General features: G+C 49.1%; 1 protein-coding gene across 1 annotated transcript in view; it reads left to right on the top strand.

The window, feature by feature from the left end:
• ZNF618 (zinc finger protein 618) overlaps positions 1-26,985 on the top strand; it is a 150,778-nt gene that overhangs the window by 80,197 nt on the left and 43,596 nt on the right. Inside the window, exons 3-6 of the mRNA XM_059486664.1 lie at positions 814-1,070; positions 5,102-5,197; positions 8,158-8,235; positions 14,854-14,892. Of these exons, the coding sequence (XP_059342647.1) occupies positions 814-1,070; positions 5,102-5,197; positions 8,158-8,235; positions 14,854-14,892 (470 nt within the window). The remainder of the gene's footprint in view (positions 1-813; positions 1,071-5,101; positions 5,198-8,157; positions 8,236-14,853; positions 14,893-26,985) is intronic.

Below are 26,985 nucleotides of genomic sequence, written 5' to 3'. Positions count from 1 at the left end.
TTCCTTTTCTTAAAGGGTTTTGAATATTTTAGATTGTTTTCTCCCAGAAATTCCTAGCTCTTTTTTCCCAGATGAAAACACATGCTATTTAACCTGGTCTGAGCAGAGTGGAGCCCCTCTGCCTTTCCCCCTCTATCAAGCTCTCCCTGTCATCCCAAACAGTTGTATCTGTCCATAATGTGGTAGTTTCCCTAAATATCCTCATCTCATCCTCTAGATGATCCCCTTTGATCAGTACTGTGTATGCTCAGTAAAGCCTCTGAATACCAGGGCATGTCAGGTTGCTTGAAGGGATAAAAGAGAGGATGCGATGGAGGGTGGAGATTGCTCCAAATTAAAAATGTCAGGGAATCATAGACTCGTTTTGGTTGGAAAAGATCTTGAAGATCATCAAGTCAAACTGAATTCAGCAGTGCCAAGTCCAGCAGTGACCCATGTCCCCAAGTGCCACAGAGAATATGGCTTTGTGTGTATGGACTAGTGTTGGCAAAACACCTGCAGGCAGAGCTGCTGGAGCTGTGCCCGTGGCCTGCTGGCAACTGGGGCAAGTTCTGTGCTGTTCTTTAGGGATCCAGTGTGTTTATGAGCACTATTGTTATTTGTCATGATTAAGGTTATTTTCATTACTAGCAAATAATTTTACCGCTTTTGTCTAGTTAAATTTTAATTACTTATCATGTATGGCAGACATACATTAATATTCTTCTTTTAAATAACCTGCATAAACCAGAGCACCTTGAATTAGGTCCTGGTGATGACAAAAAGAGCACTTGCCATTGAGGATTCACATTGTCTCCTCTCTTTCCCCCTCAGGGAGTGTTTGAAGAGGAGCCCGCAGAGCCCCAAAGCCGAGGGCTCCGACTCGGTGACATCTCAGTCCTCCCCCAGTGAAGAGGCTGGAATGATGACTGAGGTGAAAGTGAAGACAGAGGTACCAGATGACTACATCGAGGAGGTGATCTGGCAGGATGACACCAAAGATTCCAAGAAGAACATCAAGGACGGGCCGGGGGACGTGCCTGCGGAGATCTGCGTGGTCATCGGCGGCGTGCGCAACCAGCAGACGCTCGGTGAGGCACGGCCACCATCCCTCAGGGGCTCTGGGGACAGGGGGAGGCTCTGGACACTCAGCTCTAGGATGAACATCAGTCTTGGGTCCTGGCTCAGGATTATTGACCTTCTGTGTCTGTTTGCATCTGGCTGCCCCCAAAGGCTCAGCCAAGATCTGAAACAAAAAGCTCCCTCTCTTCTTTTGGCATGTTCAGGGACTTGCCCATCAGTCACCTGCAGCACCAGGTGAGCCCAGGGCTGGGGGTGTGTTTGACACAGATGAGGAACTTGGAAAGGGAAGCCTGAGAACCTGATGGCATGTTTTGAGGAAAGTTGCTCTGAGGAATGTGGATGCTTTCAGTAAGTGAGTCTGAGCTCAAGAGCAGGTTTTACAGGTTGCTGTTTGTTTGTTTTCCTGATCACTTCTCAGTTGTGGGAATACTTTTGACTCTGGGCTGAATGTGGTGTGCCCAGTTCAAAACAGTGCTTCCTGTCCCCACCTCACCTCCTGCTGTGATGAGAAGAAGCTTTTTCTTTTTTCTGTGAACATCAAACTGTCCTCTCCTCCTGCTCCAGGGAAGGAGCTTCCTGTGGGAACCTGGCAAGGCACCACTCTTGCACTGTCTCTGTTGTCCCTGGCCTGGAGCAGGTCCCTGCAGTGTCTCTGAGATCCAAAGGACACTTGCTTATAAAAAGAAGGAAGAGCAGTTGGACCAGGTTTCCTTTAAGGGACTCAGGAGAAGGCTGATTTGAGCTGCCCAGCATTGCACTTGGGGTTGGTTTGTCCTGCAGGAGGAGAGAAAAGAGGAATTGATGTTGGATTTCCTCCTGGGTTTTGTTGATCATTATCAACATTATCATTACTGCTGGAAGGAAACCCAGGACATGTCCTTAGCTGGTGATTGTCTCAGAAGCATCATTGTTCTTCCTGTCCTCCTTTCCACCACAGGACAGCCACTAAGAACAGCAGGGCAGGAGGTCAGTGCTGTCTATGCAGGTCTAGCTAGGGAAAGCCTAAGAAGTCCAGAACTATTTCTGACATGAAGACTTTACAATTTGGAAGAAATACTCTGTGTATTTTCAGAGTTTTTGTGCCTCTGCAACTCTTGATCCTTACATGGACAAAGCTTGATCCCTGCTGCCCTGGGAGGGAGAGGTGGAGCTATGACTGATGGGCAGCAATGGGAGCTTCTCCTCCAGCCAAGGCCACCAGCCCTTGGAGAAAGCATCTGCAGCTTGGGTGTCTGTCCCACAGGACCCTCTTCTCCCCACAGCTCCTGGCTGGGCAGCAGCAGCTGCTGTGCAGTCGGTGTCCCCTGGCAGTGCTGGTTTCCAGCTGAGCTTGGCTGTGCAGTGGGGAGGGGGCTTTGGCTCTGACTGACTTGGGTGGACTGGAGGGGAAGCCAGTGAGGAGCTGCTGAAGGCACTGGGATTGTTCAGCTGCAGCAGAGCAGCGAGGGCAGAGCTCAGCAGGGATTGCAGCTCCTTGCAAGGGGCAGCTCTGATCTCTGCTCTGTGACAGGAGCCAGGGCACGGCTGGGGCTGGGCCAGGGCAGCTCAGGCTGAGCTCAGGGCAAGGCTCTGCCCCCAGAGGGTGCTGGCACTGCCCAGGCTGCCCAGGGAATGGGCACAGCCCCGAGGCTGCCAGAGCTCCAGGAGCCTTTGGGCAGCGCTGCCAGGGGTGCCCAGGGTGGGGCTGCTGGGGGGGCTGGGCAGGGACAGGGGCTGGGCTGGGGGATCCCTGTGGGTCCCTTTAGTTCAGACTGTTCCACGGTTCTGTGATTCTGTGTTTTCCCTGTGGAGTGCTGGGGACAGACTGGTGTTAAGGGACACTCACAAGGTATGGACACTGTGGGGAGAGGGACAGATTCACTGACCGGTCACAAGTGGTGGTTGAAAGCCAGATAAACTGGAGAGCTTCTGTCTGGAAGGGCATTTTCTAGTGGAACACACATTGTATTGGTCATTGTAAAGCCTGGGCTTCCTTAAAGGCAGTTTGGTGTGGAGGTGATGGGGTTGGTGCCAATTCCTTTGTGAACTGATCCCTGGAGGTGCCCCTGTCTGCCATTGACATGGCCCTCGTTTTTGGGGAGGTGGCTCTGAGTAACTTCTGTCTGGCCATTGGGTCCTGTGCTGTGTGCACAGCCCGTGGTGCCCAGCTCCTTGTGTTTGCTGAGCTCTGTCCCCATGGGATCACACACAGGCACTGTGCCCATCTCTGCACACACCAGGGGACCTCACACCAGGAATGTGCCTCATGTGCCACTGCCCCACTGGCCATTCCAGCTCTTCACTGGCCATTCCAGCTGCCCCACTGGCCATTCCAGCTCTTCACTGGCCATTCCAGCTCTTCACTGGCCATTCCAGCTGCTGCACTGGAGCAGCCCAGAAGTGTGACCTGCTGATGCTGCTGGTGCCTCCTGCCTCTGGAGCAAAGGCTTTGTGACTCTGCTGCTGCTCCCAGCACTTCCAGGAGCTGTCCTTGCCCTGGATCTGAATCCCCTCCTCCATGCAGACAGGCAAGGCTTTGGTAGGATTTTATTCACCTTCATGGGGGCAGCTGAGACTGGAGGTGTTGAAAAGGGTTGTTTTAATAGTAAATCCTGATGAAGTGGTGACTCGGGAGTGAATGAACCCCTCTCCTGTGTGGAAGTGCCAACCCCCAGCCTGTGTCCCTTCAGGGGGTGCTGGGGACAGTTGGTTAAATGGGGGATGTGTCTGAGCTGGGACCAGGGTGCTGAGGGGCACATGTGGCTCCAAGTGACGGTTTTCCTGCAGGGCTCAGCCTTGGGACGTGGCTGAAATGCACATTACAAGATTTACGTCTCTTTTCTGAGTCACACATCTGCTCTATTTATATTTTAGTTGTTACTTGGAGCAATTTATAAAAGGGATTCCCAGCTCAGTTGCTGCTATTCCCTTGCAGTGTTTACATCAAACCAGGCCTTGTGTTTTTTGCCTCCTGTTTGCACCAGCTCCTGTCTCTCCCAGCACTCCAGACTCTGCCTCCATCCGTGTGGAGCATCCCAAACCCTGTGGGGGCTGGAAGGGGCTGTACTGGGTGGGATGGTTGGGGACAGTGGCCACAGTCCCCAGCCAAAGAGCTGTTGGTGGGTTTGGGCCATTTTCCTTTCAGCTGCTTTTCCACAGAAGTCTTTCAGTCCTGTGGGGTCCCTCTCTGGCATCCCAAGAGGAGAGGTTGGCTCTCAGCTGTCTCGTGTCAGCTGCAGCTGCTGTGGATCCCCTGCACACCCAGGGTACCCCAGGTGTCCCAGCCCTGGGGTGGGGGTTCCTGCCCTGCACAGCTCAAGGGTGCCACATTCCCTGTTCTTCACTTCTTTCTTCTGGCAAGATTCACGTGCTGACCTCAGGCCAGGGGCACTTGAAGAGCCACAGCACATGGATCCTTCTCAGGGCAGGGAAGTCAGGGCAGACAGGCACAGAAGTCCCATGGAGCTCTCTGGAGAGGAGAGGAAAAGCAAAGGCACTTCTGTTGTAACTGGGGAGAAAGAGGGAGAGACTGTTTATGAGATGTGGATCTTTTCCTCCTGTTGGGAATAGCATCAGATCAGTATTTGTGTCCTGGAAGGCTGAGTTATCTGTGAGCTGATCAGGAGAAGTTTGATACAAGACTCCTTAAGCTCTCAATCTGCTCTCCCAATCTGGTGCTTTACAAGGAACATTTTGGAGAGGACTTTTTCAGTAATGCATTAGATCAGAAATGTTTCTGAGACAGAATGAAGAGAGAATCCTTCTGCTCTGAGCCTCTCTGTCCACCTCCCATGCACACAGTGGGTTCATGCCATGGTGCTGATATTTCACTTGCTGAGCTGCTCAGCATATGAAATTCAAGATCACTTTGGATTCTCCCTGGTGAGGTAAAATAGTACTGCAGAAGCCTTAAGAAATTCTGTGAGACCTCTGACATCTTGTCAGGAAGCCACAGGGACAGATGGGTCTTGGAAATTTTTAATACGCTTCAGCCATCATTGTTCCTTGGAAATGCATCCACTTTAAGGGCTTTTTTCTGATTTCTTTTTGCACAATTTAGATGGAAAAGCAGTGGAACGTGACTCTTCCGTTGGATATACACGAAATCGATATTCAGGGACCTGGATTTTTGACCATGCATTGAGATACACGTCCGGTATGTGATGGAAGGGTGTGAAAGTCTAACCAGGGCTCAGGGAGCAAAGGAAGCTCTGGAAGCAATGGGTGCATTGCCCAGATTCCAGCTGCAAGGCTCAGGAAAAGCCTGGCCCACCCGAGTGCACCAACTAACCCCAAACCTTCCCCACCTGCATGACACACCCTGAGTGACAAGGACCTCACTGTTGGTGTCCAAGGCCACCTGGGCGTGTTCTCTGCAAGGCCTTAACACACAGTGATGTCCTTCTTCCTCCTCTTCACCTTTCCTCCCCTCTAACAAAAAATTTTTTTGGCAAGTCACCCCTCCTTTCTCTAACATAAGGGCCTGTGGTGAGCTGAGCACACAGCTGTGGCTGCTGAGCCGTGTCTCTGCCTCAGGTCTGTAACACAGCTCCCTCACACCGTCCCCAAGTCCCTGTGCTCCTGGGCCACTGCTCTACCACCTGTGGGCAGAGGGTGAGTGCAGGTGTCCCCCTCAAAGTTGAATCCAACCTTCCCTGGGTTCTACTTGACACCTGGCAGCTCCAGCACACCTGCACAGAAGCCCTGGCCTGGCACACATGGTCCCTCAGCTCCTGCCCCTGGTGTCCAGCACAGCCCCTGCATGAGGGCTGCAGCCCCTGCTTGGGTTCACAGTGCAGAGGGAAGGCACTGCACAGTTACTGCACAGCTGACCTTCTTGGAGAGCTGCACAGTGCATTTATGTGCCATAGACTGTCTCCAGAGGAAGTAGGAAATACAATAAAAATGGGGAAGAAAATTCAGCCTAGAGCCCCTCACTGTGTTTGACCTGTTTGCACCAACTCACAGAATCACAGAATGCTTTGGGCTGGAAGGGACCTGCCATGGCAGGGACACCTCCCACTGTCCCAGGCTGCTCCCAGCCCTGCCCAGCCTGGCCTTGGGCACTGCCAGGGATCCAGGGGCAGCCACAGCTGCTCTGGGCACCCTGTGCCAGGGCCTGCCCACCCTCACAGGGAACAATTCCCAATTCCCAATATCCCATCCATCCCTGCCCTCTGGCAGTGGGAGCCATTCTCTGTGTCCTGTCCCTCCATCCCTTGTCCCCAGTCTCTCTCCAGCTCTCCTGAAGCCCCTTTAGGCCCTGACAGGGGCTCTGAGGGCTCCAGCCCAGTGATTAACTCAGTGGCCTCCTCTGGAGCCATTCCCACTCTTCCCAGTGCTCCATGTGCAGCCAGCACTGCTGGGATGTGGGTGGGCATCAGTGACATCTTGCTGTTGGTTCAGCTGAACCTTAGCTGTGCTCAGGGCTCCTGTTTGCAGGGCCCAGGGCATGGTGAGTGCTCTCATCTGCTGCTTTGGGGCTCCAGCTCCAAGAGTTTTCATAAGAGAATTGTGGAGGTTGGTGGTGAAAAGAATCAGTCCTTGAGCATGGGAGTGAGGGCTGGCAGACACTGCTGACTTGCTGACAGCCCAGGTTTCACCAGGCAGCCTGTGAGGAGTGACCACAGGTGGTGACTGTCCCACAGCTGATATCTCTATAAAATACAGTGAGCTGTGATAATAAAAATGCTCTGGAGCAGATCAGATGCAGCCAAGTGCCTGTGCTATCAGAGTATGGGAGCATTTTTTCAGCTGGGTACTCTGGTGTATCGGACTGTGGCGAGTGGCCTCTTTCAGCATCAGTGACAAAGGAGCCTCCCCAGCCCAGGACACAGCCCCATGTGGTGCTATCAGTGATGGGCAGGGAGTTCAGGGCTCTGACACTCTCAGGGGGGTGATTTCTTCCCAAGCTGTAAGAATGGGACATGGGAAGGGTAAAAGGACCGTGGGCATAGTGTGTTCAGACTGCATCCTGGCTAGTTCCTGGCTAGAGCTCACTTTGAGTAGCTCCAGGTGAGTATTGCTGTGAAATGCATTTGGGAATGTTTATCTGGGTGTGTGTCAATGGTTTTGTTCTTGTTTGTGGCTCCTCCCTGAGTTTTGCTGTTTGGCATGGTCAGGAAAAGATTGTTTCAAGGTCGTGTGAGGAAATGTGCATGGAAATGAAATTCTGCATTCATACCAAATTTATTCAGCCCTTTTTTCTCCCACCTCCTCTTCAGTCAAGTGATGCTCTCACCCTCTCCAAAGAGCACCAAGGGGATCCCAGTTCCACAGCTCTGGTGGACAGTTAAGAAATGCAGTGCATTCTGCAAATAAGAGCCTGGAAAGTGAATTTATAGACTGTGCAGCAAAGTAGGAAAAAGAGATTGAATCAACTCAAGTAACAAATCTAAGGAAATTTCTGTCTGCCTGTTCAATAACAAAAGAGTCTAAATTCATGACATAACTTCATCATTACAAATGGTTCTCCCAGCTCTTTTCCTCTGGTTTCATTTCAAATGACTGTTTGCAGATGTGTGTTTTCTGGAATTCGAGACACAAATTGAGAAGAGGGACTACTGTGGTCATGTGCTTTTTCTTAAAAAGGGCAAAAGTTCTATTTGTATCTATTTGGTTTCCTCTGGGTGGATATTTACCAAATCTCTGTGGGTTTCTTGGGAAATTTGTACATTGTGCATTTCTTGAGAAATTTTGAAAACTCCAGGCCTCAAGATAACATATTGCCTTCTTTTTTCAGTTGAAAAGGATTTTTTCCCAGCTACTAGGAACTTACTGAAAAGTAATTCAAGGTTATTTCTGTCCATAGGAAACATTAGTCATTATTATAAAATTATAAGTCAGGCTATTTTGAGAGTGGCCCTTTCACGTTAGCAAAGTTAAAAAGATACACTGAAAATGTAAGTTCAGGGTAATATGCCAAGGAATCTTAAATAAGGCTGACAGACAGAATAGTGTCTGGGATAGTGATTTCCTGCATTTATCTCCATGAAGTCCAAAAATGACTTTGCTGTCAAGTGCACCCTTTTGCTCGCAGTTTATGGACCAGTGTGCAGGGAGGCTGTTTTCCCTGAACTCTCATGGTGATGTGTGCTTCTCTCTCTTGTTTTTCAGGGTCTTACGAGTGTGGAATTTGTGGGAAGAAGTACAAGTATTACAACTGTTTCCAGACCCACGTGCGAGCGCACAGAGGTATCTCAGTCCTGCTGCAATCTCGGGAATCCTGGATAATGCAGGTTCAGGGGATGGTCAGGCAGGTGCTCAGGGCAAGGCTCTGCCCCCAGAGGGTGCTGGCACTGCCCAGGCTGCCCAGGGAATGGGCACGGCCCCGAGGCTGCCAGAGCTCCAGGAGCCTTTGGGCAGCGCTGCCAGGGGTGCCCAGGGTGGGGGGTCTGGGCAGGGACAGAAGTTGGACACCTGGATAATCCTGGAGGGTCCCCTCCAGGATATTCTGCGATTTTAGGTCTATTTTCCAGAAGGTCTTGAACGTTGCTCTGCTGCTTCCCTGGTCACCAGTAATTCTTCTCTGGGCTTCCCACTGAGAGGGGCCCAGTGATAAACGTTGGGGCTGTCTCAGCATTGTGGCTCTTAAATCCACCAATATTTCTCCCCAGGTCAGGAGCAGCTCCTGTGTGCAGGGCAGTATTTACTGCCCAGGGCTGTTGAGGGGCATCCCTGTGTGCTCAGATCGCAGAGTTTTGCTTGGCAGGTCCCAGTGCCAGCAGTGTGGTGGCATCTCCCTGAGGTGCTCTGTGCTCCTGCCCAGCTGGGAGTTCCATTCACCCCTGAGAAGTCAGCCTGGGAGGATATAAATCAGATATGGGCATTGTGACTGCTGTATTTTTATGTTCTAATCAAAATGCTCCTTGAGCTGCCCCTGTGCCCCTGCTGTCAGCTGAGGTCACTTCCCAAATGCACTGTGTGTGTGCAAGGTCTCGTGCTTGGTCAGGAGTGGCTTGATCTGGGGTTTCTGTAAGACTGAGCAATCCAATGTTGCTTAATTGCAGAAATGTGAAAGTTTGAGGTGGTTTATTCAATCAAAGTGCAGTTTGCAGGATTTGGAGCTCTGAAATACCAAAACAGCAGGGACTGCAAACCAGCTCCCCCTGAGCCTTTCTCTGGGTTTGTCTCCTGTCCCTGAGGTGAGCACTGGAGTCACTGTGCCAGGCTGGCAGAAGCATCTGCTTTAGCTCCTCAGGTGTAACCAGTGGTTGAAAATCCAGGATTAATGAAGGCTAATATCAAGTTTTAAATGCTCAAACTCTCAAAAGTCAGCACATGCACAGCTGAGAAGTGTTCAGAGTTTGTCACAGTCTCATAACACATCCTTAGTTGCATGGTTGCATATTCCTTGTGTGCTGTTTAATATCACAGAGCTGCTTCTGTACTTCTGGATACACAGAATTGTTTTTCCATGCTGGTATTTCTTTTCTAAATACCAACAAAATTCCTTAAAGTCCTTTAAATATAGCTTCAAGTAGCTTCACTCTGTGGCTTAAGGAAAAAAAATCCTAAAATAACAGGGATATCCTTCACCATTACATCACAGAATTGCAACAATTTTGCAATAATAATTGTAGTATTTAAATGTGGGACAAGGATTGCTTTTATTTTACTTCTCTTCCCCAAGCACCATGGGACTTTTAATTCGGCTGGAATTTTAGGAGCTCTGTTAGTATGATGTCACCTCCTAGTGTGTGATCTAATTAATTTGTATTCATTTATATTTTGATAATAAAATTAAGCAATATATTAAATTATATGGGTGCATCAACATAGATCTGTACATTTGATGTCCATAGTTTTGACATGAACTCAGTGGAGACATGATTTTACCTTTTGCTTCCAAGGTCTTTGTCATGTGTAGTTGCAGAAGATGAAAATTTTCAAAATTCAGAATGTGGAAATTTATCACTAATTCTCACATCAGTGATGGAGAAGCAGAATTTATATCTGTGATACTTAGAAAGTGTTGGTTTATGTTACTGTAAGTGGATTCATGTAGTAGTTACATTGAAAGTGCATTCAAATTGCTTTAAGACAATAAAAATACAAATGAGTTATTTGTTCATCTACACTCTTCAGCAAGGAATGAAACTGCAAACATGATGCAGCTCTGGCAGTGGGGAGCTGAGGCACTGGGCAGAGTGTGCCTGGCTACAGAGGAATAACCTGCAGTGAAAGGTTAAGGACAGGTAGGAAAAAAGAAGGAAGGATTTTTTGGAGGGAAGGCCTGTGTGGTATTATCCAGTGTGAGCTGTGCATGGACTGGACCAGGAATGGTGCTGGGATGGCAGAAGACTGCAGGAGTGAAGGGGATTTTTGTGAAAGATGCTTTTATTGTCCCAAGGCTTCACAGAGGAGAAGGGGCTGGTGCTGCCCCAGGGGACAAACAGGATAACATGGTGGGATGGCTGCACTGAGGGTGTACCCTGCACGTTGCTGTTCTCCAGTGATCTCCAGTCTGTGTCTCAGATCCAGCGCCAGGGCACTGGCAGCCAGCTCTCCCAGGGCTGCTTTCCTCGAAGCACTGCAATGTGAGCTCCCTTGGCCCAGCCTGTGCAGTTCTCAGCTGCCAGAAACTCCAGTCCTGAATCTTTCAGTCGTTTCTTTCTGGCTGGGCAGAAAGGGGGGAGCTGGACTGCAGTGGCAGAACCTGGATTCCCTTTTGGCAGGATGGTGCCAGCCATGGTGTTCCCAAGGTCTGGCCACCCATCAGTCACGTAACATCTGCCTTTCCCAATCCTGGGAGACTCCCCAGCTCAGCATCACAGGAGCTAGAACAAACTGAGGCTCCTTTCTTCTCTTTGGGTTTTTTGGCCATTCCAGCAGTAATAGCTGCTGTTTGTGATTTGCTGAAGGATACACCCCAACCCCTCTGCTCTCTGTTTGTCTGTGTGGTTCCTGTGTCACTAATGGGCCCTGGGGTGGTGCTGCAGGTGACAGAGCAGGAGACAGAAAAGGCTCAGGCCAGGAGAGAGCAGAGAAACTGGTGTTGGTCTGCTTTGGACCTTTGTGGCAGAACAAAACTTTTGTCATCAGCCTGTCTGTCACCACTCAGTGACACAAAATGCAACATTTGGGGGCCTCTAGTTGTCCTTGCTTTGATCTGGGTTATTTCTGAGCTGGTTTTTGTGTCCAGGACCCACCTGAGCCTTACAGCAGGGGGAAGGTCTGTCACCCTCTCTGCTCGTGCAGTCAATCTGTCCTTATCCACTGCTTGTTTTGCCCTGTGCAGAACTTGCTGTCTTCTCATCCTTTCAGCTGTTCAGTTCCACATGAAGAGTTTCGCCCTGGCAACATCACATTTTTCTTTGCAATGAGCATTTTTTTGAGAAATTTTCTGGATTTTTTTATAGCTGCACCTGCCTCCACTCCAGCTCCCTGTGGCAGACAAGCTGCGTTGGAGGTGACCCATGTTCTTGAGGCTGATTTCTTTTCTTGTCTGCCTTCAGAAGCAGGGGAGTTTATGTTATAAAACAAAGCATTTTCTTTGTTTATTGAGCCTTCCCTGTGGTGCTGAGCATTGGCTGGAGAATTCAGGCAGCGAGTGCTCTGGCAGTTTGCAGAATTCTGAGGCAACTCTGCTTCAGGACGTGCTGCCCTGCAGGAACAAGTTCCCATTCTGCTTTCCCCCAAAAGCTGAGATCCAGGCATGGAAATCCCCATCTAAGGGTTCTGCAAAGAACCAGAAATGTAGGTAAGAAACTTTCCCACTATGTTTCATCGAGGAACAAAGGAAAAGGTTGTGTTCCTTCCCCTTTGCCTCCCCAAAACTCACAAATAAAATAAAGAAGAAACCCAACAAAAAAGTTATGTTGTGGAGCTGAAAGGCTCCTTTGTGAGCTGCTGTGCAGCCCTGCAGGATCCCGGCTCCTTCTCCTGCTGGAGTTCAGCTGGAGCGGAGGGGCTGCGCGTTCCCGGTGCCGACGGAAGGCTCTGTCCCAAATGTTACTGCTGCGCCTACACGCAACCCAGGGCTTCAAAATGTTTTGCTTACGGTGCTTTTATTTTAGCTGTGTGGGGTTTTTCAGGTCATTAAAAGGTTTGGATTGCCTTCAGGAGTTAGTCAGCTAGAAAGTTCTGCTTTGTACAGTTGGGTGGTGTTTAAGCAACATGAGCAGCAAAGCGTCTGCATGTTTTGAGTCAGGAAAATTATTTCACTTTTAGATAACTACCAAAAAAAAGAAAGGCTGAAATTGCTTTATTAGACTTTCAAACAGCAAATTTATAAACCTCTGGGCTGAGGCCAAGCAAGGGAGATTTGTACCCAAAGGAGAATTCTTCCAAAAGCAAAGAAAGAAAAGAGCAAGACTCGAGTTTAACCCTCGCAGGATATATCGCCTCTAACCCAAGAATTGGTGGAAGTTCTCTGTTTCCAGATAAGCTTTTCTGGGCTGACTGATGATTTTGCTCAAGTTGTTTTCCATTATTATTTATTTACATTATAAGTTGTTGCATTGCCTCCCTCCAAGCCCCTCAGCTCTCCGTGTCCTCCCCACAGGGCTGTGCCAGCTGAGGGCTGAGCCCCCCTCACCAGAACAGATCCTGGATGCTCTGAGCAGGGCTGGATTCTTCAGGCCAAGTTTTGAGTTTCACCAGTTAAAAACTTCGCAAAGCTTTTCAAGTTTCAGATTAATGTTTTCCAAGAATGGGTTCTGCTCAATTCAAAAAATATGAAAAGGAAGATGACTCATTCAAATGGTGAATATGGAAAAATGCTTTTTTCCAAAGCGCACATTTTTTGGAGTCTGAGTTAAAGTAGTTCTGTCACTGAAAGGATTTTGAGGTGAGGAGTAGAAAACTAGAGGAGATATGGTGTTCCTGAGCCATGGAAATTTGAGATTCATTTGTTTATTTGTTGCTGAGAATATCAGATTATTTTGGGGAGGTTTTTTGCCCTCTGCCCTGCATCCCAAGATCCATTTTCCTGTGCACATTTCCCAGTCTGCAGCAGATATTCAAGTGAAATGAAGAAAGCTTCTTGGGACAGAGGAGTTAACTGGCCCATTTTCCAGCTTCCCTGCCCACCTCCCTATTCTTACTGACTTTTGCAACTTTCTCAGAAATTTGTCTTTTGTTTCACAACTGTAATTACTTGGTCTGACCTCAAAGGTGATATAGAGTGGGCTGTAAGGGGATTTTTAGTTGGTAATTTTTAAATTCATGAATACTTTAGTCTGTCTGTGACTAAGAGTAACAACATTTCTTGACACAGTTCAGAAATGGCTGTTCCTCAAATTTTGTGTGTTGCCTGATTCTTGTTAAATTTGACTAAAGTACTTTTTAAAGCTATTTAAATAGTGCATTATCTTTTATGATTTGTTCATGCTGTTGCTTGTGAACACCAGGACAGCATTTTGCATAAATCTATTGTGCCTTAGCTGCTTTTCCTTGAATGGTGGGTGAGAATTCAAACAAGTGGCAGCTGTGGAAAAATCCTGGGCTTTGCTGTCGAGGTTCTGCAGTATCACTGAGGGTTTCTGATCTCGCCCCTGAGTTTATAAAGTCGTGCCAAATTAATACCATTGCCTAGAAGAATGATCTAATCAGGCAGGTTAATCAAGTAGGAATGTACAAATTCACAAACTCACAATCATTTGTTTTTATTATTTTGAAGAAATAAGGAAATTAAATGCAAACAGCGTTCATTACTTAAGGTTGAAAATATTAAATTCAAAAATGCTGTGCCATTCTGCAGCTGTGGTTTCCAGTGCAGTGCAAGCATCATTCCAACAGACATATGGAATATTTTGCAACACAGTTACATTATTAGGTAATGTGACATACAGTATATGTAATTTAGGATGAATATGAAACACTTCAAACTGGCTTGGAAATCCTAATTGTTTATGATACTTGACTTGTAACTTTGGGGTTTGTTTTCCAGCTCGCAGCTTTGCCTGTTGCATTCATTTAGGGTTTGAACACGATCTCTGCTGTGTGCTTCTTGCAGTCCCACACACGACAGTGGAGGGAGCTTTCTCTCCCTTCTTTTCCCATCTGCCTTCAGCAATAGAATCTTCAGGACAGAATCACCCTGCCTTCAGGATAGAATTACCCTGGGGGAATTCTTGTGGCCCATCTCTCGTGGAGGCTTTGCCATCACTGCCTGGGGAGGGCAGGCACGGTGGCGGAGCCCACGGGAGCTGAGCCGGGTGCACTGTCCACCATTTGCTTTCCTGGGTTCACAGCACTTGCCTGTTAAAAAATTGTGTCCAGAGGAGGCCACGGAGCTGCTCCAGGGCTGGAGCCAGGCTGGCAGAGCTGGGGGTGCTCACCTGGAGAGGAGAAGCTCCAGGGAGAGCTCAGAGCCCCTGCCAGGGCCTGAAGGGGCTCCAGGAGACCTGCAGAGGGACTGGGGACAAGGGATGGAGGGACAGGACACAGGGAATGGCTCCCACTGCCAGAGGGCAGGGATGGATGGGATATTAGGAAGGAATTGTGCCCTGGGAGGTGGGAAACAGGGTGCCCATAGCAGCTGTGGCTGCCCCTGGATCCCTGGCAGTGCCCAAGGCCAGGCTGGACACTGGGGCTTGGAGCAGCCTGGGACAGTGGAAGGTGCCCCTGCCCACAGCAGGGGTGGAACGAGATGGGCTTTAATGTCCCTTCCAGCCCAGAGCATTATATGACCACAAGCCCTTGTTGGCCATGTCTGCTCTCGCACTCCCGAAGAGCCCCTCAGGGCCCTCTCCGTCCCGTGAGGGGCCGGGCAGAGCGGCGGAGAGGAGAGCGAGGGAGCGAGCGGGGCGGCGGTGGGGGCCGGGCAGCGCGGCCGGCGGATCTAAGCGCTGCTCTTTCTCTTTGCAGACACCGAAGCTGCCTCAGGGGAAGGAGCCTCACAAGGCAGTAAGTACAGCGGGGCGCGGGTGTGCCGGGCCGGGCCGGGCCGGGGGTGGTCCCGCTCCCCGAGGGCCCCGCGGGGCCGGGGCTGCGGCGGGGTCGTCCCGCAGGCGGCCAGCAGGGGGCGGCCCCGCCGCGGAGATGGCGGCGGCGGCGGGAGGCGGCGGCGGGGCAGAGCGGGCGGGCACGGCTCGGGGTCTCTCACGGCACGGCGGGGCCGCTCCTCACGGCTTGGGGGTCTGTCAGGCACGGGGGTACTCCTCACGGCCCAGCAGCTCAGACGGTTGTCGCTGTCCCGCCCGCGATGGGGGCGCGGTGCCCCGGGAGCTGCCCGCTGAGCGGTGTGAGGGGACCATGAGCGGAGCTCCCCCTGCCTCCTTTGCCGGGGAGGGCAGGGCACCGCCAGCCTCTAGCGGCATCCAGCCCTGTATGGTTCTTAAACCCTAAACCTGCAGTTCGGGGTGTGTGCCCCAGCCCTGGGGAGGGAGAGCCAGAGCCGGTCCTGGGCTGAGAGGGCCGGGGCAGAGGTGGCACCAGAGGGAGCTGGGGACACGCTCATGGCCGCTGTGAGGGGTGGGGGGAAGGTGGAACCGGGCAGATCCCGGTGATAGGAGAAGAACTGAGAGATAGTGGGCATGAAGTGGAGAGAAGAGAGGTTGGGGCTGTTTGGGTAAAGTCCCAAGTAACCAGGACTGAGCTTGGAGCAGACTCAGCTTTGAGCAGGAGGTCACACCAGAGATCTCCCGAGGCCTCTGCCCACCTGGGTTTTGCTATGTGTTAGGTGAGAGCCATGATTCCCACTGGAAAGGTAAATTCCCAACATTGGTAGTTGCAGACAGCAGCTTAGAAGCACCAAACTTACCTTGGGTGGGTATAGAAATGTTAGATAAATAGTAAAGAAAAATAAAAAGTACAACCAGACTACCTTTTCTGAACTCTTTCTTCACTGTGTTCTGTGATAGGTGAACAATTGGCATTAGCATAGGGGGGTCTTGGCTTTCTGTCTGCAAAAGGAAGCAGGACTGACTTCACTGCAGGTGGGGAATGGAGGTCCTCGGCCCTGAGCTTAAACATCTCAGTAGCAAGCAGCCATCCCACATCAGTGTGTACACACAGTGTACTGCTCACAGGGGAGGCTGGGCTCTGCAGCTGAGCCTTTCCCTTGACAGAGTCCAGCTCTGTGCACGGAAACTCCTTCCCAGGCTCCTGTCACCTCCTTTGTTGTCTCTCTTGCAGTCATTGCTCAGCTGCCTGTTGGTGTTTTACTTACTTTGAGGCTTTCCAGGCTCATCTCCTGGCTCCCTTGCTCTGAATTTTGCTGGCAGGCATGGCTGTGTTCTGGGCTAGGCTGTCTGCATCCTGGGCTTGCTGATTGGGTGTTGGGTAGTTTTGACAGAGCTTGGGAACCACCTTGTGCAAAGAGAGATTTGGTTTTTTTCTGTAAGTCAGCTTCTCCCCTTCCCACCTGTTGTGGGAACTTTTTTGGCTGGAAAAGATAGGGCAGAGTGAGGCATGAAGAGAGAAAAAGACATGAGGGCTCACACCTTTGCTGTGTGGGCAGACTCGATGTTGTTGGAGCTATAGAAGGATTTCTGTGGATGTAAATGCCTCTTCTGTGGTGTCTGGGTCCTGGAGAGAGAGGGAGAAGGGAACATCATGGACAGAAGTCTGGGAGAGAAAATCAAGAAGCAGCTGCTCCCTACTCCTGGCTCCCAAGGAGATGCTGTGGTGGCACTGGAGATGGAGCAGTAGGAGGGGCAGGAAATGCTTCCATCTTTGTGCAGGAATTACTTTTTACCTGCCACACTCATATCCCAAAATAGTCTCATCTAGCTGAAAGAGATGGAGGCAAAACCCAGGCAGCAGAATTGGGAGCTGGTGAATGGTGGGGTAGGGAAAGGCAAAGAAGGATCCACCATGGCCATGCCCTGCTGGAGGGACAGCCTGGACATGTCCCCTGTCCTGCAGAGTGGATGTGGGACTACTGGGCCAGTGCTGCTGTGCCTAAGTGCACATGGTTGTAATTTCCTGACAGAGCCATCTTCCTCTTCCCTCCTCATGCTGCAGTGAAACAACTCAGCTCTCTTCTTTTCTCCCTGTGCCTTCCCCTCTGAAGCTGGGTTAAATCCCTGGCCTACCCTCATTGCTTCTGCATGTCTCTTCTCATTTTTCCACTCAATGGCTCTCTTGTTTCCTTGTCAGTCTGTTTGCTCCTCATTATATTTTAGGAATTTCTTATTTATCTTTCCTTTCCTGCTATTTTTGCTTTGCCCACTGCTGCACTGCTGTTTCTCTGTGACCCAATCTGGCTGTTTACACCCTCTCTCTTACAGATGTCTGCATTGTTCCAATCTTCCTCTGCTATTTCTATCTCATTGGGAACCTCTATGTTCATGGTCTCTGCAGGCATGGTTTGCTGCCCTCTCCCAAATTTTCTCAGTATTTAAGGGATACAGGAAGGTGTTGTTTTCTCTCCTGTGCTTCTCTGTGGGGCATGGATTACATCCATCCTGAACCTGTGAGTGAGGAGTCCCTTGCCCAGCAGTGGGGCCCTGGATTAGTTCACATAATAACCACATTATATGACATTACAGCACATTACACACATTGGCGATATGTGTGCACATCACAAACTGCAGGGTTGGAAAAGCTGATCGGATTTTCTCCATGGTCACTTGCTGGAGCCAGCTGTTGCTCACAGCCACCAGTGGTGACCCAAGAAGTGTTGGTGAAGGCAGCCCTGAGTGCCAGGTGACATCTCAGCTGCTGCCTGTGCAGAGCACCTGGGCTGTGGCTCAGTTGCTGTGCTGGGCTGCCCTGGAGCAGCCAGTCTGTGTATGTGAGTGAGCCTGGGCTGCAGGAGGATGAGGGACTGACAGGGGGTGAGGCTGTGCTGGAATGTGCCCTGGCCTTCAGCTCTGAGGGGCTCCTGGGGAGGGCCCATCCTGCCCTTTTTCTTCCTGGGAGGAAGGGAGCTGTGGGGCCAGCTGGGACTCAGCTGAGAGCTGTTGTTTGTTCACTGCCTGCCTAAAGAGGAGACAGTGGTGTTTAGACTTTCCAGCTGGGAAAGCACTTTGAAAACTCACTTGAGGAAAAACTGCTTCATTTAGTTGGTTATTTTCAGTCTTTGGGGTTTATAGTCAATAGATGGTGTCTCTGGGACTCCCTTTATTTTTTTGGATGCATTCTTGAAGAGCCACAGCTCTGTGGTGGTGAGGAGGGGATGTGCTCACGGGGACATGGCTGCATGGCTTTGGGAGCTCCTTTTTGAGCCTTGGCTCATGGTCCAAGACCACAATTCCCACGTGAGAGAGAAGAAAACAATGCAACGCACACTGCTAATGTGTTAAAGAGACTTGTCTGACTGCTACCAACTTTAACTGGCAGGGACAAGGAAGAGAAGAGGGTGATTTTGAAAAAAAATTGTCAATTTAATATCTTTTCCTAGACAGGTGTGGCTAGTTTGACACCTGGTCACTGACTGTTCCCATAGAAGAGCCTGGAAATCTTTTCTGAGATGCTCATATGCCTGTGTGGTTTGCTCTGGGCTCTGGGAAGTGCTCAGGGAAGGTGTTTGGGCTGGGTCTGCGCTCTCATTCTCCATGGGAATTCCAGTCATGTTTAGGGGAGTTACAAACTGGAACAAACAGTCTCCCTCCTGCTGCTCACATTCCATGGGACATTCTTGGCACCAGGACAGGTCCTGAATAAACCCAGGGCAAGAGGGGGCCCAGGGCCCTGTGGGGGCAGGAACAGGGCTGAGGCAGCAGCTCCTCTCACCTGATCAGGTGTTTGCACTGTGCCAGGCTCTGGGGTGGGCTGTGTTCAGTGGCTTGTGTTCAGTAACATGTCCCAGGTTGGGGACACAGATACAGAATCACAGAGGGCAGGGCTGGATGGGATCTTGGGAATTAGGAATTGTTCCCTGGCAGGGTGGGCAGGCCCTGGCACAGGGTGCCCAGAGCAGCTGTGGCTGCCCCTGGATCCCTGGCAGTGCCCAAGGCCAGGCTGGACAGGGCTGGGAGCACCTGGGACAGTGGAAGATGTCCCTGCCCATGGCAAGGTGATCTTTAGAGGTCCCTTCCAACCCTAACCCATCTGGGACTCTGATTCTGTGGCTGGAACATTCAGCCTGTTGGAGTGTGGTACCCTCCTTTTCTGTAGGAAAGAGGAGCTTATGTGCAGAAACATCTTCAGAGTAACCACAACTGGCTTGCAGAGCTTGAAGGGGAGCTGAGTTTTAGAGTTGCCCATCAAGTTCACCTGAGTGTGTGTAGGTACTGGAGCTTTGCTCTGCCTGCTCACTGCTGCTCTTTCTTACAGTGCTCTGCCTCCTCAGACCAGCCCAGGGCAGAACTCAGGTTGCTCTGGCAAATGTTAATATGACACTTGCCTCATTTCACCTCAGCAAAGGCCTTTCAATACCAAAATACCAAATGTTAACAGAGACAGCAGGTAGTGCTCCCAGTCCATGGTAGTTCTAAGCCCTTTGCCTGCGGAGTCTGGGGTCACTTCCCAGAGGAGTTTGGAATTCTGTAGGCAGGCAGGAAGCAGAAGGACGGAAAGAAAGTGACTTGACATAGGTGACAAATGGGTGAGTGTCAGTGGAATAAAGTGCAGGTCCCTGGGCTGGCATCCCAGCTAGTGCTGGCACAACGCTTGGATTTCAGTTCTGTGCCCTGGGAAAGAAACCAGAAAATGCACGGGGAAGTGGGCAGGGAAGGATTGCTAAAAGCTGAAGGTATCTCAAAATACATTAATTCAGGTATATCTGGTTAGTGATGCATTAATTCAGGTATGTCTGGTTAGTGGTCTGCAACTTCATGAGTGTTCTTCTTCCAGGGGAGAATTCCAGAGTCTCGGGGAGCAGTGCTGATTGATATTCTAGGGGAGAGCCCTGCCATTCCTGGGTTCTTTAAATAAAGCACTGTTAAAAGTGGGAAGAATCAGGATGTGGTGCTTTCAGGAGCCTTGATCTCCAGCGTGTCAGTCAGGCTGGCTGAATTAGGACAGCTTGCTGACAGTGGGGGTTGAGTGTGATCTTTCCCTGGTGACACCTTTTTTGAGGACCATCACAAGCAAGCTGCAGTTTAAAGCAGGCTGTGCTCCCAGGCTGTACTGTGACACCATGCAGGGGATGGGCAGGAAAACAGCCTGGAAAAAGTGCTCCACTAAAAAAGAGCTCCACTGCAAAAAGAGCTCCACTACAAAAAGAGCTCCACTACAATCAGTTCTACTGCCCTGCTTGCTTCCATGCCTGGGCTGCTGCAGTTCTTCCTTAGACAATCCAGGTGCATTTGCTGGAGGCTGGAATTCCACTCATGGTGGTTTGCTGGAATTCCACTCATGGTGGTTTGCTGGTAGATCCCAGCCCTTCTGTCTCCATTTCCTGCTCCTGTGTACCTGCAGCTCTGTTCAAGAGGCACAGCTGGATTTTGTGCTGTCCCTCAAAAGCAGATCCCTGGCAGCAGGTTAATCCTGCACAGCTCTCCAGTCACCTCCCCATTTTGGGAGATGCCTCAGAGCCCAGCCTACAGATCCTGTGTGTAAGCCCAGAGCATCCCTGGGCTCCTCCTTCCCTTGTGCCTGAAATCCTGGCATAAACAGGAGCAGCTGTCAGAGAACATTAATGCTCACTAAGACCAGCCCCACGGACTGCAAACTCCTGGGCCACGTCCCACAAAATCCCCACTGATCCCAAATAACACAGCCTGTTTTTTCTTTGTGTCTCTTGGCTTTTCTGTTGTTTTAAGCCCCTTTTCCTTGCTTGGAAGTAATTTTTGAAAATCACAAATACCATCTCACAGGTGAAGATATATCTGGGTGTTTCAGACCACCCTCAGGCTGCAGGAGAAGCAAAATGTGGTCATTGGAATTTGTCACACAATGCCACCACAGAGCCTGATGAGCAGCTCAGGAGCAAATCCCAAGGAAGGCAGGGATGCACAGCATCTGCTGCAGTGTCACAGGGTTAAAAAGAACTGATTTTAAGGATAAATAGGATGGCAAGAGGTGCCAAAGTGATCTTCAGAAGAAGTACTTTTGAAAATTTGATAATATATATATTTAATGTAAATACATCCTGAATTTACTTTCTTCTTCCCCATTTGTAGCTGCTCATACTTATTGTGTGTACCTGGGTGCTGGGCTAAGACAGGACAGCTGGTGGGAGGGGGTCACTAATGTTCACTGGGTCTGAGGATGTTGTAGGCAGCAAACAGAACATTTTCCTTTCCAGTTTCTCAGCCAGATGCCCTCAAACTCACCAGCTGGGCACAGATGTACATCCATGCTCATCTGTGTTTCCACTGCAGTTACAGTGGGGAAAAAAAAGGAAGTGGCATTATTTTTTTTTCTAAGATGGAATACAGAGTAAATATTTCAGAACCCCATAAATAAAAAAGATTGATCTGATCTTTTAAAAACATATTCCCCTTTGGGCTCTGACTAAGTGTGAGAAAGTTCAGCCTGAGAAGAAATTTATTTGGAAAAGCAGCGAAAGGTTAGAAGCAGGGATGTGGGCTGGAATATGCCTTGCAAATGTTAACTGTGGAGGCACAGTGCTAACACCTTGCATGTGCAAAAACATTTGGAGGGTTGTGAATTTAAACCATGAAATTAATATAGTCAAAATTAAGGTTTTCTTGCCCACACCTTACTCATACAGGATATGGTGTTTGTAAAGTTCTGACAGGGATGGGAAGATGTGGAGGTGGTTTGCTGGTGTTAATTTATGGTTGAGGAAGAACCTTTAGCATCTCTGCTTCTTGATTAATTTGCAACATAAATGTTTCCTTAAAGTAAATTAACTTTTGAATTCTTTTACTTTTCTGGGGGGTAGCAGAGCAAAGCCCAGGAAGTTGCTTTGTTGTGCTCACTGTCACTTCCCCAGAGAAAAGTGTGATACAGTGAGTGCTGTGTGTGCACACCCACGTGCAGCCAGCATGGTGACCTGTGAATCATTTACAACTGCCTGATTCATTTTCCCAGGGCTCTTATTTAATAATTCTCCTGCTCCTTGGGGAAAACTGTAAAAATGGATTTTATTTTCCTAATGTGTTTGCATTTTAAGTAGGCAAAGTCTCTTTAGATTCCCATTTGCCAAACAAGATCTGCACATGTAAGTGACCAATGAGCTGAGACCAAGGATGATAAATTTCAGTGGAGGAGGAAGAATTAAGAAAATAATAAGAAACTTAGTTCAGGAATTTGCAGTTGTGGACAAATTTTGAGTTTAAAACCCAAGGTATTGGAGGTAGTTATCCCAAGATAGGATGGTCAGGCTGGAGCTCAGGGCAAGGCTCTGCCCCCAGAGGGTGCTGGCACTGTCCAGGCTGCCCAGGGAATGGGCACGGCCCCGAGGCTGCCAGAGCTCCAGGAGCCTTTGGGCAGCGCTGCCAGGGGTGCCCAGGGTGGGGCTGCTGGGGGGGCTGGGCAGGGACAGGGGCTGGGCTGGGGGATCCTGGGGGGTCCCTTGTAACCCAGAATATTTTGTAATTCTGTGACCTGTCCTCTGTCTGAGGTGGGTGAAATTGGGAACAGTTCCTGGATATCCAGTGTGTTTCCATCCAAGTCCTAAAGATACATCAGGAACAGGACACACACTGGAGGGTTTGATGTGCTGCAAGCCCTGCAGTTCCATAGCTCTGCAGAGGAGCAGTCTCTCTCTGGGTAGTTTTAATCAGAGATTTTAGAAGAGGAGGCTTTCATGTTGTCTAAAATTCTGTGATCTTCAGATGATCTTATGTAGAAAATTGCTAATATTACTTTCTCAGTTATTTCTCAGATGCTGCCCAAATAGACCATCCTTACAGAAATCTGGATGTTAGTATTTGGAAACAAATCTCTTAGAGTTCCTAGGCAGGAAAACTATAGAGAAATATATTTATTTCAGTAAAAAGAGGATAAGAATTTTAGTAATCCCAGACTGTTCTGGTCATCCCCTCAGTTTGTCCTCAAGATGCCAGGAGAGTTTTAGTGAAGGCAGAAATACATCCCTGGTATATCCAGTGAGTGATGTACTTTGCATCTTCCAGTGTGGGTTGGAATTCAGCAACAGAAGAGGTGAACAACAGCCATACCAGAGATTATTCCAAATTCTTCTTTCAGCCTTACCTTTTTCTGTTCAGCTGCTTGTTGGCATCTCAGCAATGTTGAACCTGAATAGCAAACAAACCCATACACCTTCAGTATTTTAATTCTCAGTAGCTTCCCTCCTGAGGATCTTCCTTACCAGGAAGGCAGAGGAATCCAGGGATCACCTTCCTGACACCTTTTCCTTTCAGCCCAAGCAGGGTTGGTCTTCTTGATTGCCTCAGGTGATTGTGGGGAGCAGGGTGCTGCATCCCCCTGGCTTAATTTAATTTCATTTTGTTCATTAAGAGGTTTTATGGAGTCAAGATCTCTTCTTTAATGCTGCTCAGTCATTTAAGTAGCACTTCTTCTTTTCACTTTGGAAACCAGGCAGTGATAATCCATCTGAATTCCCATCTGGAAATCACAGTAAGAACAGAATTTCTAGTCCTGGACAAATGAGTAGGAAAAAGCCAGGAGAGGTTTGCTTTTCTTTTGTGAAACTCTCAGTGCTACATCATTTAATCCAAGCAGTTGTGAGACAGATGAATGGTGTGTTCCCAGCCAAGCCATTTTTACTCCAGAAGGGGCTTTAAAATAAAATTGTCGTTATTGTGTGCTATGCAGAACTCCACAGTGTGAGCTAAATGGACTTTTTCACTTGAGATGGAACTTCAGATCCTTATTGATAGAAAGATAAATCTTTTCTCATTTACAGGTTATGTAGGTTCAAGTAGACCTATTTTTTTAATTGTGCAAATTGAGGTAGTTCATTGCCAGATTGCTGGGAGTAGCACCTTTAGACACTGATCAGACCATTCTTTATCTTACCCTTATTTACACTTTGAATTTACAAGAAAAGAACCCTGCCCTGCCCTGAAGTGACACAAGAATGAGACAGGATGAGACAGGATCTGCTCATGTTGTTACCTTGTCTCATGTGTCTGAATTCTACCAGGGAGCCTCAATATCCTAATGATGCTGATTTGGGGGATAATTATAAAATATTAATATTTTTCCTTTAAATGGCTGATACTTGCTGTCTGTTTGGATTCAACCTGAGCATACTTTTAACTGAGAGAGAAGGAAATTCTTTGATGTGTAACATCCTGAGAATGTCTCTCAGCATGCAGTAAGTAGTGTCCAAAACACCTTTTCCCAAAAACATTTTAAAAATTAATAATAGAGTTTGTGACCATCAGACTATTCTGAGCCAGAGTTCATTTTCTCAGAAATTAAACCAGGATATTCCCCTCTGCAGGGAAATTCCTGGTAGTCTGGCATCAAGTTGCCAAACCTGGTAGGATTACATCCAGGCCTGGATGGTGTGCATTGAAATCTCCTTTGTGATCCATTCAGCTGACACATGGTTTCAATAAAGTATCACAGACTTTATAGATTCCTCTGGCCACCCACTTGAAAGCTTAAAAATGACTGTAATTCGGCCCTGTAGCTGCTGACTGCACCTGCAGCAGCTTTTCTCAGGAGCTGGAATGGCCCTGGAATCCTTCATGGAGAAGGCAAGCACGAGCCTGTGGCTCCATGCCCTTCACCTGGCATTGGGCCCCTTGCCAGCTGGAAGGTGAGCCAGCACAGCACCTTGCACCAATTTTTCGGTCATTTCAGGGGATTTGACCCCTCCCTGTGAGGGTTTGGGATTATTCCTGGCTTGGCAGCTTGCATCCCAAGGAAGCCCTTGTGTGAAGCATGGCAAGCACAGTGTTAACCCAGTGTGTTCCTCAGTGTCTCCTGTGTTCCTGACAGAGGCCAAATGTTTGTGGGAAGGAAGTAAATTATTGTGAACTGAGTGATCTTGGAATAGTTTGCCCTCAGGGAGTTTTTTTCTTACCCCCATTTAGGATCTGGCTTGTGCCTTTGTGTGAGAGGGTTTCTGTCCTTTCCAGAATTCTGGATTTTATTATTATTTAATCCTTACTAATGTAACTCTGGGTACTTTAATCCTCTTAAGGGTTTGCTGCTGACTTTGGGCTCAGTCCTGCTCCCTTTTCAAGGAATTTTGCCATTAGACACCTTTAAGTAGAGTTCTGATGTAAATTGAAGCTGATTTTACTGGCAGCTCTGTCCCTGGCTGTGAAATGCCTCTGTAAAGCTGTAACCTGTGTGCAAGGCACAGTTCCAGTGGGGAGGAGAGGGGCGTCTGTGCTCCTGCCTGCAGCCCTGACCCTGCCTCTCCTCACTGCCAGTCTGGAAGGAATCCTCAAAAGATGCCAAAGGCTCAGGGCAAAGGAATTGTCTGTGAGCCTGCGCGGGGAATGTTCTGCCAGCTTAGGAAGCCATAAATGTGTTCCTTTCCATCTAGGTGCCCCTCTGGCTGCGGAAAGGGAGAAGAAGCCTCTCTCCAGAGCTGTCTTTGTGCTGCCCTGGGTGGAATCCACAGAAACAAGTGAGGGTCCCAGATGTTTTGTTTTTTCCCTGATGTGTTGTAAGGAAGCATTAGCTGCGCTCTGGGTCTTCCAGGGAGGCTGCTCAGGTGGAGTGTGCCCTGGACACAGCTTGGAGAGGTGTTTCCCGGTGGGGAGCATGCAGCATGGTCCTCAGAAAATGCCATCCTTTCCTGTTTCTGTGCATCAGGTGGATTAGTCATGGGGACTGGCTCTTCCTGAAGAGTGCTGGTGTTGCTCATGGTTCCTTCCAGTGAGGCAGATATCCCAGGAAAGGTGATGTTTTCTCCAGGTACTGCCACAGAGCCATTTCCCAGCTCCAGCCCTCTGGGTTTGTTATCAGCAGGACTTGAGCATCTGCCAGCAGATTTTCAGGAAACAAGGAATGTGAAACCACGGATCAGAGCAAGTCATTGACTTGTGATCCACTGGCCAAAGCTGGAGGGATGATGCTGATCCTTTGTGGTCACTTAAACCCCACTCAGAAAGCCTTTTTGGGGCCAGAAACATCACAGCCTCAAATAGAGAAGCTGTGACATAAATGTAATGCAGCTGTAAGAAATCCAGCCCCTCCCCTTTAAGAGCTGCTCTTGGACTTTATGTTTGGGAAACCTTGTTTGTCAAGGTGAATGAGTTATGTGGAATTGTCACAGAATGTAGGATTTAGAATAGAATTCCTTATGGATTTAGATTTAGAATCCTTAGGATTCCTTTAGGATTTAGAATAGAATTCCTTGGGTGCTTCCTTTGCCATTCCCAAACCTGCTGGTGCAAAGGAGACACCCTGCTCATGGAGCAGGACAAGCAGTGCTGTCCACACTGCCCTCTTCTAATCTTCCTGCTTTTATCCTGACTGGGACCTGCAGCATTTCTGGATATTAGGAAGAATTCAGCAGGCTGATCTGTTTACATTCAGCAGTTTTGCCCTTCCACATGTGGAGACTGTCCCTGCTAGACTGCTGTTCCTGTAGTGCTCTGCCAGAGGAGAGCAATAGGATTCAGGGTGTCTGCAGGGTGCCAGTTGCTGAGAGCTCCTCTATCAAGTACCTTTTGTGATTTCTGCCATGTGAAAGCTCAGGGTGAAATTGTTCTTCAATTTCTGGGCCAGGTGGAAATTGTTCTTCACCTTGGACAGGTCCTTGAGGAGCTCCTGCAGGTGCTGTGGGGAGAGCCCATTGTTTGGGACCCTTCATGGGCTGTGCTGGCAGGCATGTCAGCTGGGTGGGTGTTTCCATTGTGGGTTCCTGGGATGCTGTGCAGAGCTCTTGGAGCCCAGTGGGCTCAGTGTGTACCCAGCTTTTGTGGTAGTCCTGCACTTAGGAGGGTGATCTGTATTTCTAGCTGTAATCTTAGTGATACAGAGCTCCTGACCTTTCAACACATTTCTGATTGCTCTTATTCCCTTCCTGGATTTCTAAAGCAAAATACACTGAGGCCAAGTGTCCTAAAGAAAGAAGTGTCTTGTTTTGGCTGCCACTGCTGGGCATGTGTTCTCTGCCTTCTCTTTCCTGCCAAAATGAAATATGTGCTTCCTTCTCTGAGGAATATGTGAATCAAACCAACAAAAATTCTTCAAATCTTGAATGCAGGATCTGCTGGGAAGAGAGCTGAGCTCAGCCTTGGG

This window comes from Ammospiza nelsoni, chromosome 20, assembly GCF_027579445.1.
Source record: "Ammospiza nelsoni isolate bAmmNel1 chromosome 20, bAmmNel1.pri, whole genome shotgun sequence".
In the NCBI taxonomy this organism is placed as follows: Eukaryota; Metazoa; Chordata; class Aves; order Passeriformes; family Passerellidae; genus Ammospiza; species Ammospiza nelsoni.
Note: the sequence above shows the minus strand (reverse complement) of the source record. Positions and strands in the feature narration are given on the sequence as shown.